This window comes from Neofelis nebulosa, chromosome 7 (genome assembly GCF_028018385.1).
Source record: "Neofelis nebulosa isolate mNeoNeb1 chromosome 7, mNeoNeb1.pri, whole genome shotgun sequence".
Classification (NCBI taxonomy): Eukaryota; Metazoa; Chordata; class Mammalia; order Carnivora; family Felidae; genus Neofelis; species Neofelis nebulosa.
This window is the reverse complement of record NC_080788.1, coordinates 146,661,612-146,680,760: the sequence shown is the minus strand read 5'-3', so window position 1 is coordinate 146,680,760 and position 19,149 is coordinate 146,661,612. Positions and strand designations below refer to the sequence as shown.

Below are 19,149 nucleotides of genomic sequence, written 5' to 3'. Positions count from 1 at the left end.
GTTTGAGCCCCGCGTCGGGCTCTGTGCTACAGCTCAGAGCCTGGAGCCTGCTTCGGATTCTGTGCCTCCCTCTCTCTCTGCCCCTCCCAACTCATTCTCTCTCTCCCTCTGTCTCTCTCTCAAAAGTAAACATTAAAAAAATTAAAACAAAAGAACAGACTATTTAAGAACTACGTTTAAAAGAGAAAAAAAACAGGGGCGCCGAGGTGGCTCAGTCAGTTAAGCGTCTGACTTCAGCTCAGGTCATGATCTCACGGTTCGTGGGTTCGAGCCCCGCGTCGGGCTCTGTGCTGACAGCTCAGAGCCTGGAGCCTGCTTCGGATTCTGTGCCTCCCTCTCTCTCTGCCCCTCCCAACTCATTCTCTCTCTCCCTCTGTCTCTCTCTCAAAAGTAAACATTAAAAAAATTAAAACAAAAGAACAGACTATTTAAGAACTACGTTTAAAAGAGAAAAAAAACAGGGGCGCCGAGGTGGCTCAGTCAGTTAAGCGTCTGACTTCAGCTCAGGTCATGATCTCACGGTTCGTGGGTTCGAGCCCCATGTCGGGCTCTGTGCTGACAGCTCAGAGCCTGGAGCCTGTTTCGGATTCTGTGTCTCCCTCTCTCTCTGACCCTCCCCCGTTCATGCTCTGTCTCTCTCTGTCTCAAAAATAAACGTTAAAAAAAAATTTTTTTTTAATAAAATAAAAAGATAAATAAAATTTAAAAAAGAAAAGAAAAAAACGGAGCACTTGTGTGGCTCAGTTAGTTGAGTGTCCCAACTCTTGATTTTGGCTCAGGTCACCGTTCATGAGTTCAAGCCCCACAACGGGCTCTGCCCGGACAGCACAGAGCCTGCTTGGGCTTCTCTCTCTGCCCCTCCCCAGCTCGCATGCGTGCGCGCTCTCTCTCAAAATAAATAAACTTTTTTAAAAAAAGAGAGAGAAAAGTGACTATTTTACAACCCAACATATACTCACCCACTCAAAAAAACATCTTGAATTAACAAGCAATATGGATTCTTTGTTGACCAAAATATCACATTTCTTAAAAACTTTAAAGAATGTAACACTTTAAACTGTAAACAACTCATGCAGCAGATTTTAAACATTTAAAAATACCCATTTACCTGGCCTACTGGTTGACTGATCACTGCCATACATATCAAATTCTTGTGCTTCAAGCTGTCTGTATTTGTCAATATACTCCGTTTCTGAGCTCTTTCGGCTAAGTGGCCTAAAAAGAATATTAAACGTTAATATGCTATTTCCAAAAAGCCAAGAAATCCCATGTGCTACAAGAATTCTTGAATAGTTACTTCTACTTAAGTCAGAGAAGAAAACACGCAAATGGTCGTTCAACAAATGCAAATAAAGGGCACCTGGGTGTCTCAGTCAGTTAAGTGTCTGACTTCAGCTCAGGTCATGATCTCACAGTTCATGAGTTTGAGCCCCGCATCGGGCTCTGTGCTGACAGCTTGGAGCCTGCTATGGATTCTGTGTCTCCCTCTCTCTCTGTCCCTCCCCCACTTGTGCTCTCTCTCTCTTTCTCTCTGTCTTTCTCTTTCTCTTTCTCTCTCTCTCTCTCTCCCTCCCCCAAAAATAAACATTAAAAAAATTTTTTTTCAAATGCAAATATGCTCAACTCCCCATCTTCTCACCACCCAAGTGCAAATTAAAGCAGGGAGGAACTGGACACCTGGGTGGCTCAGTCGGCTGAGCATCTGACTCTGGATATCGGCTCAGGTCATGATCTCATGGTTCATGAGTTCAAGCCCCACGTCAGGCTCCGTGTTGACAGTGGAGCCTGCTTGGAATTCTCTCAGCCCTTCCCCTGCTCGTACCCTTTCTCCAAAAAATTTTTTTAATTAAAAAAACGAAAGAGTGAGAGACCAGTATTTCCCCCTTCATATTAGCAGAAAGACTGAATATCCTTAGATCACTGCAGGGAGTGGTAAATGAGTTAAGACTTTTGTTATTCTGAAAGGCAACCAGCCAGTATCTGAACCAAAATTTCCCCCTCGGTGTCTTCCGTAGAGAAGTATTTCAACATGCAGACAAGGAAGCACGTGCACGGACATGGGAGCATTCATTTAGTCAGCAAATATCTACCAAACACCCAGCACATCGGAGGAACTTAGACACTAGAGGTGCAGCAGTAAACAAAACAAGGTCCCTGTCCTCATGAAAGTGTCGTCTAGTGAAGGAGACATAACAGATACACACACTCACCAATGATATGGAGGTACAGGTTTATTTTTTTTTCAACGTTTATTTTATTTTTTGGGACAGAGAGAGACAGAGCATGAACGGGGGAGGGGCAGAGAGAGAGGGAGACACAGAATCGGAAACAGGCTCCAGGCTCCGAGCCGTCGGCCCAGAGCCCGACGCGGGGCTCGAACTCACGGACCGCGAGATCGCGACCTGGCTGAAGTCGGACGCTTAACCGACTGCGCCACCCAGGCGCCCCTGGAGGTACAGGTTTCAAGCTAAGGGTATGGAGAACTCCAGGGAGAAAAGGTACCTTTGGACGATGTTTGTAATGGTTAAAACCTGAAAACAAATGTCAGAGGGAGGGCCAAGCCATGGCACACTCCTACTCAGTGTGCATCTTTTTAAGGACGGCCAGGGCCATCTTCACGCTAATAGGCAAACATGTCCAAGATGTTAATAAAAAAAAAAAGGCAACTGCTGTGTGATATGCAAAATATGCTACCAATCATGTTTCCATTATCCGCATCTGATTTAATCGCCCTGCCGTCAGAAAGAAGACTGCACAATACCAATTCTTGAAATTTGAGGTTTACTTTAATAGCACGCTATTTGCCTCAAAGCCTACTCTAGCCTGCTATTAGTAGTTACATCAACATTCTTTTGGTTACTGTTTACCTGATATTTACTCATTAATCCACTGAGCAAATTAACATTCAAGGCTGCCTCCGTGCCAGGCGCTGTTCTAAGCACTTGGGATAAAGCGGCTGGCAGGCAGTCCTCATGGAGTTTACAGTCTAGTTGGGAGAAGAAAAATAAAGTAAAACATAGAATATGTCATTCAGAGATGAGCCCACAGAGAAAAATACCTGTGCAGCCAGGAGAGGAGATGGGGTGAGGGCGGCTGCAATATTAATAGGATGATAAGGCGACAATAAAGCAAAGATCAGCGGAAAGGAAGCGAAGGGCCGTGCAGCTCTGGAGGGGAAAGATCTCCTGAACAAGGACACAGGAAAGGCCAGCCTTGAGGCAAGTGTGCCACAAGAGGCGGGAGGCGGAGGCAGCCCAGGAGAAGGGTGGGGGGCCCAGAGGTACGGGGAACAGGAGTTGGTTACCGGGAAGGGCAGGGGGTAGGCTGCCGGCAGGGACGAATTACCGAGATTTGGCTTTTGCTCTGAGGGAGATGGGTTTTGAGCCAGGACAGACAAACAGCAACATCAAACTCCTATTTTAACAGGACGGCTCAGACCGGGTGAAGCGGGGTGCAGTGACAGGGGTGGGCACTCAGAAGCGGGGAGACCACTGAACACAGGAGCACAGTAACCAAGGCCAGAGACGACGGGGCTCGGACCAGAGCGGCAACCATGAGCGGGGAGCCACTCGAACATGCTGGCATGGGGACGCCTGGCTGTCCCAGTTGGTGGAGCATGTGGCTCTTGATCTTGGGGTTGTGAGTTCGAGCCCCGTGCCGGGTTTAGAGATTACTTATAAATAAAATCTTGAAAGAATACGTATGCCAGCATACTAGATCTGGGTATGAAAACACAGGAGTCGAGAACGTTTCCCCAGTTCCAGCTCCTGGGAAGACCAAACGAGCACGCCACACTCTGTGCCTCAAAATGAAGCCAGAAAGCCAGGACAGAGCACGTGAGCTGTTACCAGAGTCCCTGAAAGCACAGTACTGGGCAGATGGGAGAAAACGACCACAATTCAGAGCAGCGGCAAGCAAACCGGAGGTGCATCTGCAATCATTTAACTCTGCCGTCCCCAAGTGCAGACACAGCACGGGCATAGACAGGGCACCCCAGAAGCAGTTCTCGTGCCTCAGGGAGGAAAGGGGACCCCACGTGTTCAAAGTGAAGGCAGTCCCCAGATTTTGTTTCCAGGGGTCAGCAAGAGCCTCAAACTCTAAGGAGGGGAGACATCCTCTCCCAGAGGGTAGGGTGGACCCTCACTGCCTTCTTTCCTCCAGGGTCCTCCCATCGCTTGGCCCTGAATGTGAACGCCGGCAGCTGAACCGGCAGGAAGCGCATGGTGAAGCAGGGCAATAAAGCCGCAGGCTTTGGGCCGGGAGCTGCCTCAGGGACAGGAGAGCACCTGGGGAAGCGAGACCCCCAAGGCCGTCCAGAAGCCACTGGGCCGTACAAGCATGCGCTGACCCCAAAGAGCCCACCACGGACTGATGACTGAGGGCTGAGCTCCAGGATGGCCAACAGGTGGCACCCTGTAGGACAGACCGGGTGGCGCGCGAGGGCTCTGAAAACCGGAGAGATCCCGAAACCTCACGCAAGGCTGGTGGGAATTTGCCACCCGAACACGGCTGATCAGCTGCAGTCCCCAGAAGATTTAAACAAGCCCCCGGGTCCCGTAATACAGCATTCAAGATGCCCAGGACACACACAACTACCCAGCACGCGAAGACCTGGGAAAATCTCCAGGCTGGAGCGATGGCCACGTAGTTGGACACTGGCTATCCAACTTGGGTGTCCGACCCTACACCTCACACCAACCTTAAATCACTTCCAAACCCATTCAACCACCCAGACACCTGCTTTTTTACACCTGTAAAGCTAATGTTCTCCTACACTTGACAATCCGGAATAGAGAAGCCTTCATAAACAAGAGCACAAAAAAAGAAAAGTCAAAAAGGAAAATATCAATAAACTAACGTAAACTGTAACCTAAAGCTTATGAACAAGGGGCCCCTGGGTGGCTCAGCTGGTTGAGCAGCCGACTTCGGCTCAGGTCATGATCTCACGGTTCATGAATTCGAGCCTTGTGTTGGGTTGTGCTGACAGCTCGGAGCCTGGAGCCTGGAGCCTGCTTCAGATTCTGTGTCTCCCTCTCTCTCTGTTCCTCCCCTACTCACACTCTGTCTCTCTCAAAAAATAAATAAACATTAAAAAAAATTTTTTTTTAAATGTCGGGTACCCCGCAGCCTCAGTCAATTAAGCAGCCAACTTTGACTCAGGGCATGATCTTGCAGTCTGTGAGTTCGAGCCCCGTGCCAGGCTCTGTGCTGACAGCTCGGAGCCTAGAGCCTCCTTCGGATTCTGGGTCTCCCTCTCTCTCCGCCCCTCCCCTGCTCGTGCTCTGTCTCTCAAAAATAAACAAACATTAAAAAAAAATACACGCATTAGTGTGTTTTAATTAAAATGATTTTATCAACTGCATCTCTAACAGCCAAAAGACAGAAGCAGCAGCGATCCAGGATTTTAAACCGAGTAGCAAAGGAATTAAAAGCAGAGGGCCGGGCCACCAGGCTCCTCCCGGTGAGGAATCCTCCCTGCGCCGCTATCAAATGCTGCCGAGCACTAACGAGGCCCCGACTGTAAACACGAACACTGTCCCTGGCTCCTCAGCTTGCCCTCAGGTTTCCAAAATTTTGTTTTTCCAGACTTATTTTCTTATGCACTTCTCTACACACCTTAGAAGTTTACGTGCTCACCCTGTAAATGCTACAGTGCGATCTCACAGTGAGTACGAGAGATGGTACAATCTTCAGCTAACAAGACGCAGCCTGGAAAATTGTGACAGTGACCAAAAGAAACTGGCCAGTATCACAGTTTAAGCTTTCTGTCTTCCACACAAAATGCCTGGAGGTTGCAGTTCCTCAGAAACAACTCATTTGTTCAACGTACTAAAATGTTTAATAAAATCCAAGTTAGGGGCGCCCGGATGGCTCAGTCGGTTAAGCGTCCGACTTTAGCCCAGGTCATGATCTCGCAGGCAGTGAGTTCGAGCCCCATGTCGGGCTCTGTGCTGACAGCTCAGAGCCCGGAGCCTGCTTTGGATTCTGTGTCTCCCTCTCTCTCCACCCCTCCCCTGCTCGTGCTCTGTGTCTCTCTCTCATAACTAAACGTTAAAAAAAAATTGTTTTTAATCCAAGTTAATCTGGTTATAGCTTAATAAACAGAAAGGATTAACATGAAGGTACTTTCTCCACAAATCCTGATCCACGGATATTTCTGGTGTCCATCTACAAGGTAGCAGGGGCACGACTGTACTGATACTTGAGTTCTACTTCAATCAAACAATCTCAGCAGACAGGACAGAAAACATACCGGTGACAATAATATAAGCAGCACAGCCCGAGCACCAGAAACGCAGGCTCACACGCGGAAGACGGAAGGGAGGCGCGTGGAATGGAAGCTGAGCCGTAAGAGAAACTGTGACGGCTACACCTGAGCAGGCGCCACAGGGGCAGCACAGGCGCCAGAGAAGTCTGCGGCGGGGGTGTCCTTGAGAAGCTCTTTGCGCACCAGGCTCACCGATCTTCAAATCTCCCAAGGACCACCACCCCCCGGCCCCAGAAAGGCCTTCCCCGACCTCCACAACAAACTACAAAGTGAATAAAGAACTACAAAGTGGATAAACGGAAAAGGGAGAGAACGAACATCTCAGAAGACAGAGTCTGTGTGAGCAACTCTGAGGGCAGAGGGAGCACGACGACACGTGTCGGGAAGACACGCTCCGGGGCAGCGCCGGCAGGAAGGGGAAGGAAGCCACGGAAGGCCCCGAAAAGGAACGTGGCTCGTGTTCCACAGCCGCTCTACTTCCGACGTTGCCGTCACCATCGCAGAGGCAACAAATGTTTAAATCAAAGCAACAGCAAGGAGGTTATTCAAAGGGAGAAGTGTCAGGATTCATCGTAACTTCGGCAGAAAATCCGCGAGGACGTTTCTGTCCTGCCGAACTCGACTGCTTCCGTTCTCGGAGCGCCGCACACGATGCGATGTGAAAACCTGCCCGGTGAAGACGATGGATGCCGACAGCGGGCCGCTTCTCACGTGTAAGGAACAGGGCTGTAGGCTGACCGCACACGTCACTCTTCATCACGCGTGACAAGCGGGTCTGATGGGAACCGTGTCCATTCTTCACAGTTCATTTGAAGGAAAAGGCAACAGAAGAAACAAGTGGTGTGAAAGGAAAAGCCGCTACGTAGTCACCGAACACAGAAGCAGAGAGCAAAAGACCTGTCTGCCCTTCAGCCAGGGACCCGCGGCCCCTGAAGGAAAGACCATCCGGCATCGCATCGCATCGCATCGCATCGGCCCCAACGGTAAGTGTGTTTCACCCTCGGCTCCAAAAGAAAACACTGCCATCGTCTTCTGTAGAAGGAATTACAAGGTTTCGTTTTCAATTTCTCATGCTCTTAGATCTCTCTTTTCCCCTACCCTTAGTCTATTATTACGGTTTTTCAAGAGAGTATAAACTATATTGTCAAGTCACCTGCTTCAGCATTTACGTCCTCCGGCCTCACAACTGGCTCCAGCATACAAATTTCACTACCAGTCAGAGAGAGAAACGAGACGAATACAGAAAATAACCCTGACTAAACAGTCCACCTGGGACTGATACCAGCTTTCTTCGCCTCTTTTGCTCCATCATAACGAATTTCCTCAGGATGGATATTTTGCAAATCGTCAAGACTGATCTGTTTTTTCTGCTCTCATTAGAGGGGACAGTGACCTGGCTTCTAGATGGCCTGAAAGTTAAGCAGAAGAATTAAAGCAGCGTGGTTATTTTTAGCTCTCTACAGGCATAAAAACACAGCCCTGAGCTGTGACCCACAGCAGAACATCACAGCACGCACCGTCCCCCCCGTAGCTGGGAGCGCGGCCCCGGTGCCTCCCGGTGCCGCTCCTCGCTGCATCACCGGAGCCGAGTCGGAGCGCTTTTAGGACCAGAGCCTGTGGCTGCCGGCATCTTTTTCAAACAGACGGAGCTACGTTCAAAAGGCAGACCGTTATATAATTTGCGAAGATTAAACAGTAAGTTATTTTTGTCACTTCTTCTAGCTCACTTACAAGGTGAATTAACGAGCGTTCTCTCTAAATGAAGACATCACAACCTCATTCCTAACACAGAAACTGATTTATTTCAAATACAGTTGCAGTGGGTAAATAAGGAGGTTCATTCCTTCCAACAGGGGACGCATCCGGAAGAACAATATACGCCCAAGAAAAACATAGCTTCGTCACTAATTCAAGCAAACTCTCTGGCAACATCACCACATCGGATCCATCAACTTACCAGGTACGCTTTAAACCTTTTCTGCGCAAAACCTAAGTCAAAAGTGTGTGTGTAGGTAGAGCTTTCCTGTACGTTAATGTTTTAAAGCCTCCTAAGAACTTTTAATAGCAAGTGCCAGTGTTATTTTCAGAAAATGTTCAGTCTGGAGATTATCTCTGACTTTGTATATTTCACTTCTGCTTAGCTACATAATGTGTTTTCAAAGCTTGGTTTTTGGTACTGACCTAGTTAGAAATTAAAAGACTTTAATCCACATTCTAATCTCGTTTTGACCTGCATATCTAACCAGTGAAAAATTCATGCAGTTTCTGGCAAATTTACTGAAAAGAAACAGATGTGCTGATCAGAACCACAACATTTTATACAAATAAACAAGTGAGAATATTCCCATAGGCTGAGCATGCCACTTTTTGGCTGGATGAAATGGCCAAAATACGATGCCTACAAACCCGCACACTGTCCTGGCTCAGACGTAGTGACAAAGACTCTGCTTCGGGAATTAAAGTGGCATCTGAAGGAGCGAGAGAGACTAATACAAGAGATTGAAAATGAACAAAAAGTAAAAAAAACGGGAGTGGATTACAACTGGCTGAGAAACTACCAGAACCCCCACATGACCATCCCGGCTACTGAACAAAGACAACTTGAAGTCCTTTGCTCACAAGTTCAACCTTGTCAGACCGGAACTATTCTCAGCAGGTAAAAATACTATGTTCTCTTTTGTGATTATCTGCTGCTGTCAAGTCTAAGTTCTTCATATATCTAGACTGGAAATCGTATTCTATCGGGTACATACTTTAATCACGTGCATCAAAAACCCAAAACCAAAATCCCCAAGGATAGGCTGGACAAAAATATCTTACTGGAAATATTTTTAAGTCACAGAGAATGTCTTTACTAGAAGCGTAATTTTAAAGGGATGAGCAGATTATTCAAAAGGTAACTACTATGCAATTACATGATTTCAGCTATATTTCAGAGATAAATGAATATGCACAGAAGGGAGTTTCTGAATTGAATATTCATTACTGCTTTCCCTCTAGATTTCGAGAAGTTTTAGCAGAAAACGATGTACTGCCATGGGAAATAGTCTACATCTTCAAGCAAGTTCTGAAAGACTTCCTAAACAGTACTGACAAAGGCAACCAGCAGGAAGGCCTGGAAGAGTCAAGGAACACAGACTGTCCTGTTCCTTCCGTGATGCCAGGCTCAAGCTCCAAGAGTTCAGACAAAGACGAAATACCCACTATTTCCAGTTACGTGGACAAAACCACAAAGAACAGGTTCCCAGCATTCTCACACAGAATATGGAACCTACCATATTATTACCCATCAAGTTAAGTTACTTATAACCAGAGGAGTTTCTATGACCACCTTTAGAAGCAGAACTCTTAATATGAAAAGAAAAAGTGATGTGATTTCATGTTTTGTTGCAAAGTCAGATGTTAAGTAGTGTTTAACTCTGCATCCTAGGTTTTAAGTAGTGTTCCTTTTTTAACCACTCTACAAATGCAATGTTTTATTAAACAGTCTACTTTTAACTAAAATGGTTCCAAATATTTTGAAAAAAATGTTTGAAGTATTTTCTTATACCTCAAACATCTCTCACAGGAACATAGGCATTTTATTTAGTATGAAACTGGACAAATTCTGTGTGGAAATTAGACATTAACCTTGACTTTTATTCTGAAAGGAAGCTGTATAGAATAAAATAAATGACTGATGTGAATCTTACTTTTAGAATAAAACACGGAGCCGCCTCCAGTCATTCTCAGCGGGGAAGGGAGGATGGGCAGTCACAGAGAAGATAACGTGTAGTTTAAAGACTAAGTGATGCTTTACTCCAACACTCAGGTTTGTTACTAATTACAATATTTTTTAATCGCAACTAACGTTAAGGAAAGGCGTGAAAAAGAAACAGGGACATCTGGGTAGCTCAGTCGGTCGAGCGTCCGACTTCGGCTCAGGCCATGATCTTGCAGTCTGTGAGTTCGAGCCCCACACCGGGCTCGCTGCTGTCAGTGCAGAGCCCACTTTGAATCCTCTGTCTCCCTCTCTCTGCTCCTGCCCTGCTTATGTACACATGCTCGCTCGCTCTCTCTCTCAAAAATAAATAAAACATTTTATAAATAAATAAATATGATAAACAAACAAATAAATAAGGAAATAGAGCACTATATTATATCAATAAAGAGAAACAGACTGGGTTCATTTAAGATGGCAAATATTCAGGGTGCCTGGTGGCTCAGTCAGTTAAGCAGCTGACTCTTGATTTCGGCTCAGGTCATGATCTCTTGGTTTGTGAGTTCAAGCCTCACATCTCGCTCTACACTGACGGCGCAGAACCTGCTTGGGATTCTCTCTTCCTCTCTTTCTGCCCCTCCCCACTCACGCTTGCTCACTCTCTCTGCCTCCCTCCCTCCCTCTCAAAATAAATAAAATAAAATACCTAATATTTAATATGCAAAATTCAACATTTCATAATTTCATTCAAGGAGAAAACTCATCATTGGGTTTTTTTATTAAGTGCTAGAATCTTTATCACTTTTTTTTTAATGTTTATTTATTTTTGAGAGACAGAGACAGACAGAGCATGAGTGGGGGAGGAGCAGAGAGAGAGGGAGAGACGGAATCTGAAGCAAGCTCCAGGCTATGAGCTATCAGCACAGAGCGCGACGTGGGGCTCGACCCCATGAACCATGAGATCATGACCTGAGCTGAAGTTGGACGCTTAACCGACTGAGCCACCTAGGCTCCCCTAGAATCTTTATCACTCTTAAAAGTAAGTCCAAGGAACCCAATGTTTACAACTTTACACTTGGGATTTTATCATTTTCTTCCATCTAAAAGGAAAACATATCCAGGACCAGAACTGAACACACACCCCAAACGAACCCTTCTGACCTGTTTTCTCCTGTACTCTCAGGCAACATCCACACCATCCTGAGCAGGCTTCAACTTGGTCTTTAAATTTTTTTTTTTTAATGTTTATTTATTTTTGAGACAGAGAGAGACAGAGCATGAACGGGGGAAGGTCAGAGAGAGGGAAACACAGAATCTGAAACAGGCTCCAGGCTCTGAGCCGTCAGCACAGAGCCCGACGCGGGGCTCGAACTCACGAACCGCGAGATCATGACCTGAGCCGAAGTCGGCCGCTTAACCGACTGAGCCACCCAGGCGCCCCTCAACTTGGTCTTTAATCCTAACCATGCAGTGAATGGTGTCAACCCGACCAGGGTTTAATAAGACAAGGTAAAGGGAAACACAGCTCTAAGTGGATCTGAAATAGACACCTCTCGTTCCTGTTCCCTTGTGGTTCTGTGTTCACGAGCTAACTAGCAAGGGCTCTTCCAGCACTGAGAAATTTGAATGGAAACTATCTGTGGGAGAGTTGACTGTCCCCAGAAGTGCATAACTGCTTATTTATCCAGTGAATACAGAAAACAGCACACAAAAGGTTTCATATTATCACCTTAATGGTGGGAACAAAATGTCTGTTTTAAACAGCTTGGAGTGGTCTATGATGCAGCCCCAGAAGTGGCAACCTCACCATGTAGATGAGGAAATATACACCATAAAGAGACCCAGAACACTCCATTCTTCCCCCGCAGGGCACCTTAATCAGCCACCACACAAAAGAAATGACCAAGCACATCCCTTTCGAGATGGCCACTCTCCCTGTCCAGACAGGAAGAGGAGGACAGTCTTCAGTCCCCGCTGTCAGAAGCTTCCTATGACTGAAGAAGCTACAGACACTTCGGTGACCCACTAGTCCAAGAGGAAAATGAACCCATGCTGCTCTAAGTTGCCCACGATGCAGTCAATTCCACAGCCAGACTTTAAAGAGAAATGGAGGGGCGCCTGGGTCACTCAGTTGGTTAAGCGTCCAACTTCAGCACAGGTCACGATCTCATCATTCATGGGTTCGGGCCCCAAGGTGGGCTCTGTGCTGCCAGCTCAGAGCCTGGAGCCTGCTTCAGATTCTGTGTCTCCTTCTCCCTCAGCCCCTTCCCCGCTCACATTCTGTCTCTCTCTCTCTCTCTCTCTCTCTCTCTCTCAAAAATTAACATTAAAAAAAAATTCTTAAGGGGCACCTGGGTGGCTCACTCGGTTAAGCCTCTGACGCTTGGTTTCGGCTCAGATCATGATCTCACGGTTCAGGGGTTCAAGCCCCACATCGGGCTCTGCGCTCATGGTGCAGAGCCTACTTGGGATTCTCTTTCTCTTTCTCCCTCTCTCTCTGCTACTCCACTTGTACTGTCTCTGTCTCTCTCAAAATTAAACTTAAAAAAAACTTTTAAATAGAAGTAAATAAAGAGGAATGGAAAAAATGCACTGCATTTTGGTAGACAGAATCTCTCTCACTTTGCTTTGGCAATAGCCTAACAACCATGGTTCCTGTGAGAGCACTGGTGTATGTAATTTAAAACTACAGTTGTTTAGAGGCTCCTGGGTAGCGCAGTCAGTTAAACATCGGACTCTTGGTTACAGCTCAGGTGGAGCTCCACCTCAGGATCTGTGCTGACAGGGCGGAGCCTGCATGGGATTCTCTCTCTCCCTCTCTCTCTCTGCCCCTCCCCTGCTCCTGCTCTCTCTCGCAAAATAAACTTCAAAAAAAAAAGAAAACTACAGTTGTTGCTCAAAAATCTACAAATCAAATAGAAATTTTAACACAAATAACTTCCTAAATATTAACAGATCTCATTCCGTACGTTGGCCTGTTTCTAAAACCGGCAAGAAAATGAGGGTCAAAAACATTAGGGGGTGTAAATGGGGGAAAGAACTACCAGGAAGGCTTTAGGCATGTTCTATAAAGAGAAAGTATTGGCTCAGTGGCTAAAAGCTTTGGCTAGAAAATAGTAAGGTGCGGGGGCGCCTGTGTGGCTCAGTCGGTTGGGTGTCCAACTTCAGCTCAGGTCATGATACGGTTTGTGAGTTCGAGCCCCACATCGGGCTCTGTGCTGACAGCTTGGTGCCTGGAGCCTGCTTCAGATTCTCTGAATTCCTTCTCTGAATTCTCTGATTCCTTCTCTCTCCGCCCCTCCCCCACTTGTGTGTGCAATCTCTCCTTCTCTCTCTCTCTCAAAAGTAAATAAATGTAAAAAAAATAGTGAGGTGCAATATACATTAATCCACATAAAAGTACTCTGTGTATCTGACACATCATAAGCTCTCAAAAGTTAGATTTTTTTAAATGTTTATTTTTGAGAGAAAAAGAGAGCACACTCACATGGGAGGGGCAGACAGAGGGAGGGACAGAGGATCTGAACTGGGCTCTGTGCTAACAGCACAGAGCCCAGTGTGGGGCTCAAACTCATGGGCCATGAGATCATGGCCTGAGCCAAAGTCAGATTCTTAACTGACTGAGCCACCCAGGCGTCCCTCAGAAGTGAGCACTATTTAACCAGCCCAATCCATTTAGTAGCGTTTCAGTCATTCTTTCACACGCCAGGTGCTGTGTGCAAAGCACTGTATACATATTCTCATTTAATCCTTTCCTTGAAAGTAGTATCACTCCCACTCGACACATGAACAAACAGCCTCAGACAAGTTCAATGGCTGTCCAATGTCAGTGAACAACAGGGCAGAGACTGGCATCTGTCGGGTCCCTGCACTGTGTCCAGCCCCAACTTAACCTCTGAGCTCCAAACGCATACAGTCAGTTGTTTACCTGACACCTCCTCTTGGATGCCCACAGGTAACCAAGGTCACAGAGATTTGTTTTCTAAAAGGATAAATACAAATCAAGAAAAGGAACAAAGGAATCAAAGCAACACATGTACACACAAAAAAGCACAGCTCTTTTGACACTTCAGCTCAGTAAACAACAATGCCACCAAGCCATCCAATTCGCAGAGAATCCCAGAACCAGAAATCTCAGAATCATTCTCGATGGTGGAGGGACCAAAAACACATCACGAAGACGACTTGGGGCACATGGTAAGTGCTTTAGAGGAGAAAACAATGTTGAGAGAGACTACAGAGATGGAGACAGGAGGTGTGGGAGGATCTGTGCAGCTGTGGAGGCCACAGGAGGCCCGTACAAGGAGCAGACATCGGGACAGAGCCCGGAATGATGAAGGCGGTCCCAGGAAGAAACAAAGCAGAGGGAGAGGAAAAAAGGGTAGGCACTCCGGGCAGAAGAGTAGAGACAGAAGCCCCAAGGTGGAAGTGAGTTTGGGGTCTTCAAGACACAGAAAAAATAAATGCCACTGTGGCCAGAGGGCAGCAGCAGATTAGGCAGATGTCAGCTGGAGGAAAGCTCGGTTAGTCATAACAGAGTCTACATTTTATTCTAATGACAATCTAGCCACAGATAGTTGCACACGTACTCAAAAAACCTTAGATGTGAGTGTTGACTAAGAATTTGCTCATTTACCAAACATTAACCCATCATCCACTTCGTGCCAGGCATTCTTCTAGGTGCTAGAATACTCGGGGGGCAAGGATGGGAAGCGAGGAGAATAAAAATAGAAGGCTTTTGCAATAATGCAGGAAAGAGAGGATGGTTCATCTAGGCCAGGTTGGTGAAAGCACAAACGGGGAAGTGCACTCTTATTCTGGAAACATCTGCCAGGGTATTCTAATTTTCATCGGATTATACAGATACACACACACACACACACACACACACACACACACACACACACCCCTCAGGGAAATCAGCTGTGGTCAGAGGCGTATGACAGATTTCACAATTCAGTCAAAGCAGGAGCAGATAAGGAAGCCATACTCATTTCTAGCATATCATAAGACCTCAAGAATTGGGACCTACCAAGGCAGTCCCTTCATGCAAATACCTGGGTCCCTACTATGTGCCAGGCACTACACCAGGAGGCGGAGATTCAGTGATAAAACGTTCCCTCAAAAAGTTCTCATGTGGAGGAAACAACAGAAAGCAATTCCATACAAGTACTAAGAGATGTGGACGCAGGGCACCAGGCAAGTGGTTATTCACAAAGGGGAGGTGGCCACCCGCCTGGTTTTCCCGAGCCTTCCAGGCGTTCCTTCTCACTCTTCTTTATTCCATCTCGTCAACTTCTCAACATTCAAGGGGTCCAGGCGTGGGTCCTTGGACCTCTTCTCTCTGCACTCACCCACTAGGATCCACCACCCAGAGTCTGGGTGAGCTCACTGGTCTCCAAGCCTTAAACTGAACCCCCAAACATCTAGTTCCAGCCAGGCTTCCTTCCTCAATTCCTGACTGCCTGCGTTTACTGTTATCTAACAGTCATGTCAAGTTAACACGTCCAAATCAAAAGTCTCCCCATACACCAGCTCCTCCCGTGGTCCTGCCTCTCTCCGTCGATGGCAACACATTCCGGCTGCTCGGCCAAGAACCTTGGTGTCCCCGTTACTGCTGCAGACTGGAAACCTGAGAAGGAGTTGCAGCCCGAGTCTGAAGGGACTTGGCAGAATTCCTTCTTGTTTTAGGAGGTAAATCTTCGTTCTAGCCAGGTCTTCAACTGATTTGATGAGGCCCACCCACAATTTGGAAGGTAATCTGCCTTACTCAAAATCCATCGATTTAAATGTTCGTTTCATCCAAAAAGCACCTCCATAGAAACATCCAGAATCATCTTGGGCCAGGGGCACCTGGGTGACTCAGCTGGTTAAGCGTCCAACTTTGGCTGAGGTCACGATCTCGAGGTTCATGGGTCTGAGCCCCGCATTGGGCTCTGTGCTGACAGCTCAGAGCCTGGAGCCTGCTTTGGATTCTGTGTCTCCCTCTCTGTCTGCCCCTCCCCCTCTCACACACTGTCTCTCTCTCAAAGATAAATACGCATTTTTTAAAAAAAGCTTTTTTTAAAATCATGTTGGGCCAAATAACAGCACAACTGTCCAGCCAAGCTGATATCTAAAGTGATGTCACAGATGATATTAATGGACTCTTCCCTGATCCCCTGTTACTGCCCTGGGCCCACTGCAGTCCATTCCACACAGCAGTGATCATGTTAAAGCCAGAAGTCACATCACCCTACAGCTCAGGTCAAAACCCCAGAGTGCCCTCCAATGGCCCCCCAGTAGCCTCAGATGAAGCAGCAGAGTCCTTCGTGGTTTCAGAGATAATCGTGGACCCAGCTCCGTGCCCCCAGAGCTCCCCTATTTCTCTCTCTCTCTCTCTCTCTCAGCCACTCCCCTCCGGGGCATTGAATTACATAGAGAACACTGTAATTCATGGGAAAGTGGCCTAACAAACTAAATCTGTAAACGGACAAAAAGGTCTTTAAAAAGCACGGCTTTTGTGGTCAACAGAAAACCGCAACCCTCGGAGGATAACACGTACACACACTAACGTGTGCAAAGCCTACATACCGAAAAGCAACCAGCAAGAAAAGTGAAAAGTAACATACGCCTACCACATAATAAACAAGCGGACGGGGATCAGTTTCTCAACTTAGCTGACCCTCAGCTATAAAATGGGACCTCCCTTGTCTGTCAGAAGGACAGACTGCTGTGCTTCCTGTCACCTGACGCGGTGCTCAACACAGTGGGCACTCAACTTACCTGAGAGATACCAAGAAGGGAAAACTGAATTAGGTAAAAGGAATCACCAGATAGGTGATTTGAAATGGGGAGTTTCTATGGGAAAGCTTTCTCTGGGACAACGTGCATTTGGAGGTGCCAAAGAGTCTCGTGTTTTCTACTTCTTTATTTTTAATGCCGGTAGTCATTACTCACATGACTCATGGAGCTGGTTTAACAACGCTCTCGTGGACTGGACTCCAGAGACTCAACGCAAACTGATCGTACCCTGATCGTCCCTCCCAAATACAGCTTCACTGTGGGCTATCCTATGCTTCAAAACCCGTCTTCCTCTATGTCAGATGTTTTCTCACCAACATCAAAACCTCATTCAAACTCTCCTTTCTGGAAAGACCTCAGTCAACAAGTATCTGAGCATCAGCTGTGCGCCTGCCACGGGGCAGAGGGTGCCTTTATGGTCAGCTCACCCTACATCAACCCCAGGTCTACCACTGTATCAGTTTCCTGTTGCTGCCATACCAAATTATCAATAATCCAGCAGTTCCAAACAACACAAATTGATTATTTCATAGTTTCTGTTAATCAGTAGTGCAGGTGGACACAAGTAGGTCCTCTGCTTAGAGTCCCGTAAGGCCAAAATCAAGGTGTTGGCAGGACTGCGTTCACTACAAAAGGCTCATTCAGGGTCGTTGGCCAAATTCAGTTCCTCGAAGTTGTAGGACAGAGGTCCCTGTTTCCCTGCTGGCCGTCAGCCAGGATCCCATCTTTGCTCCTAGCTGTCCACATTCTTCTCCTGCTTCCTTTGTGGTCGGTCCTAACACCAACTGGTCGAGTCCCTCTCATGTTTCAAATCCCTGCTTTTAAGGGCTCGTGTCATTAGACAATCCAGGTAATCTCCCTATTTTAGAGTCTATAACCTTAGTTACATCCGCAAAATCCCTCTTTCCTGTAACAGAACACAGTCACAGGGTCCCGTGGTTATCTTTGGAGGGGGGTAGAGGCTCTTTCTACCTACCGTGACTATTTATTTCAGGAAGTTATTGGGCAAGGCACTTTACCACCCAAGTCTGTTTCCTCAACTACAAAATTAAGTTACTGCCATCAATCTCAGGGGGTTATTTCAAGGACTAAATAATGTAGCTGTATTTGAGTGCCCACTACACAGCAGAGCCTCCGCCTTAGATATGCACGTGGTAAGGGCCCAGGAAGGGCCTTTCAGAGAAGTACTGCTCAGACTCAAAGCACTACACAAACAAATCTCAATGTTATTTGCCTACTTCTAGCTACGTACAGAAGTTGAAACGTTCATGGCAATTTTACAAAGTAATTTTACATGATAATTATAATTAATATTTTTTTTTATTTTTTTTTAACATTTATTTATTTTTGAGATAGAGAGAGACAGAGCATGAACGGGGGAGGGTCAGAGAGAGAGGGAGACACAGAATCTGAAACGGGCTCCAGGATCTGAGCAGTCAGCACAGAGCCCGATGCGGGGCTCGAACTCACATACCGCGAGATCATGACCTGAGCCGAAGTCGGACGCTTAACCGACTAAGCCACCCAGGCGCCCCTATAATTAATATTTTAAGTGGGGCTTGTATTTTGTTTTTTCCATTCCATTACTCTGAAATTCCATTTTTATTGAGTTTTCAAAGTCTTAATCTACCAAAGACTGGAAATTGTAACAACTGGTCCTCAGTAGTTAGAACATTTAAATCTATACTTTTAGTTTCTGAAAAGGTCAAAAATTTACTTCCGCTACCACAATAAGTTATTTAGAAGCAACACAGCTCTGCCCATTACAAGCAGAGGAGGCTTAAGGAGAGAAGGTAGCCTACAGGATTACTCACTAGAGCAATTCAAGGGGAAAAAGTACAAAAGCAGCAACAAAAAAGCCACTCTAAAGCTGCACAAGGGTCTCTTTGTCCCCTCCCCGCCTCCAAGAACAGGTTTACTAAAGATCCCAAGTAGTCCTTGACTCTGCAAAGGCTTGAAGCTTGTCTAGAGGCTTGAAGCAATCCCATGAAAACCTGACGGGGCCAACCAACAAGAGAAACTTTCTCAAAAACTAAAAAACTGAGGCGCCTGGGTGGCTCAGTCAGTTAAGCGGCCGACTTCGGCTCAGATCATGATCTCGCTGTCTGAGTTCAAGCCCCGCGTCGGGCTCTGTGCTGACAGCTCAGAGCCTGGAGCCTGCTTCAGATTCTGTGTCTCCCTCTCTCTCTGCCCCTCCTCAGCTTGTGCTCTGTCTCTCTCTCTCAAAAATAAATAAACATTACAAATAAAAATAAAAAACTAAAAAACAAAAACCACCCTCTCAACTGAAAAAGGTGTTGAATATGGGGCGGGGGGGGGGGGGGTCTGAGCACTGACACAGACACTCCAAGATGGGAGTACTTCTATAGTGGCCTGCTTTATAGAGGGAACAGGTGTT

General features: G+C 46.6%; 2 protein-coding genes across 7 annotated transcripts in view; one reads left to right on the top strand and one right to left on the bottom strand.

The window, feature by feature from the left end:
• The window catches only part of TDRD9 (tudor domain containing 9), a 113,279-nt gene that overhangs the window by 92,773 nt on the left and 1,357 nt on the right, over positions 1–19,149 (bottom strand). For all 5 annotated transcript variants that reach the window (XM_058740435.1, XM_058740430.1, XM_058740433.1 and 2 more), the window contains exon 2: positions 1,109–1,215. In XM_058740435.1, the coding sequence (XP_058596418.1) occupies positions 1,109–1,215 (107 nt within the window). The remainder of the gene's footprint in view (positions 1–1,108; positions 1,216–19,149) is intronic.
• On the top strand, positions 7,190–9,954 carry RD3L (RD3 like). Of its 2 annotated transcripts, XM_058740439.1 has the most exons (5): positions 7,190–7,257; positions 7,722–7,963; positions 8,122–8,228; positions 8,619–8,924; positions 9,269–9,954. In XM_058740439.1, exons 4-5 carry the CDS (start codon positions 8,626–8,628, stop codon positions 9,564–9,566), a joined length of 597 nt encoding a protein of 198 aa, XP_058596422.1. In that variant the 5' UTR covers positions 7,190–7,257; positions 7,722–7,963; positions 8,122–8,228; positions 8,619–8,625; the 3' UTR covers positions 9,567–9,954. The 2 variants fall into 2 exon arrangements, with proteins under 2 accessions (XP_058596422.1, XP_058596421.1); XM_058740438.1 differs by having other exon boundaries at positions 7,208–7,963.

Bases quoted from the DNA above. Each gene is read 5' to 3' on its own strand.
- RD3L (XM_058740439.1), top strand. From the start codon at position 8,626: ATGCCACTTTTTGGCTGGATGAAATGGCCAAAATACGATGCCTACAAA. The intron at 8,925-9,268 runs GTAAAAATACTA...CTTTCCCTCTAG, and splicing joins ACCGGAACTATTCTCAGCAG to ATTTCGAGAAGTTTTAGCAG.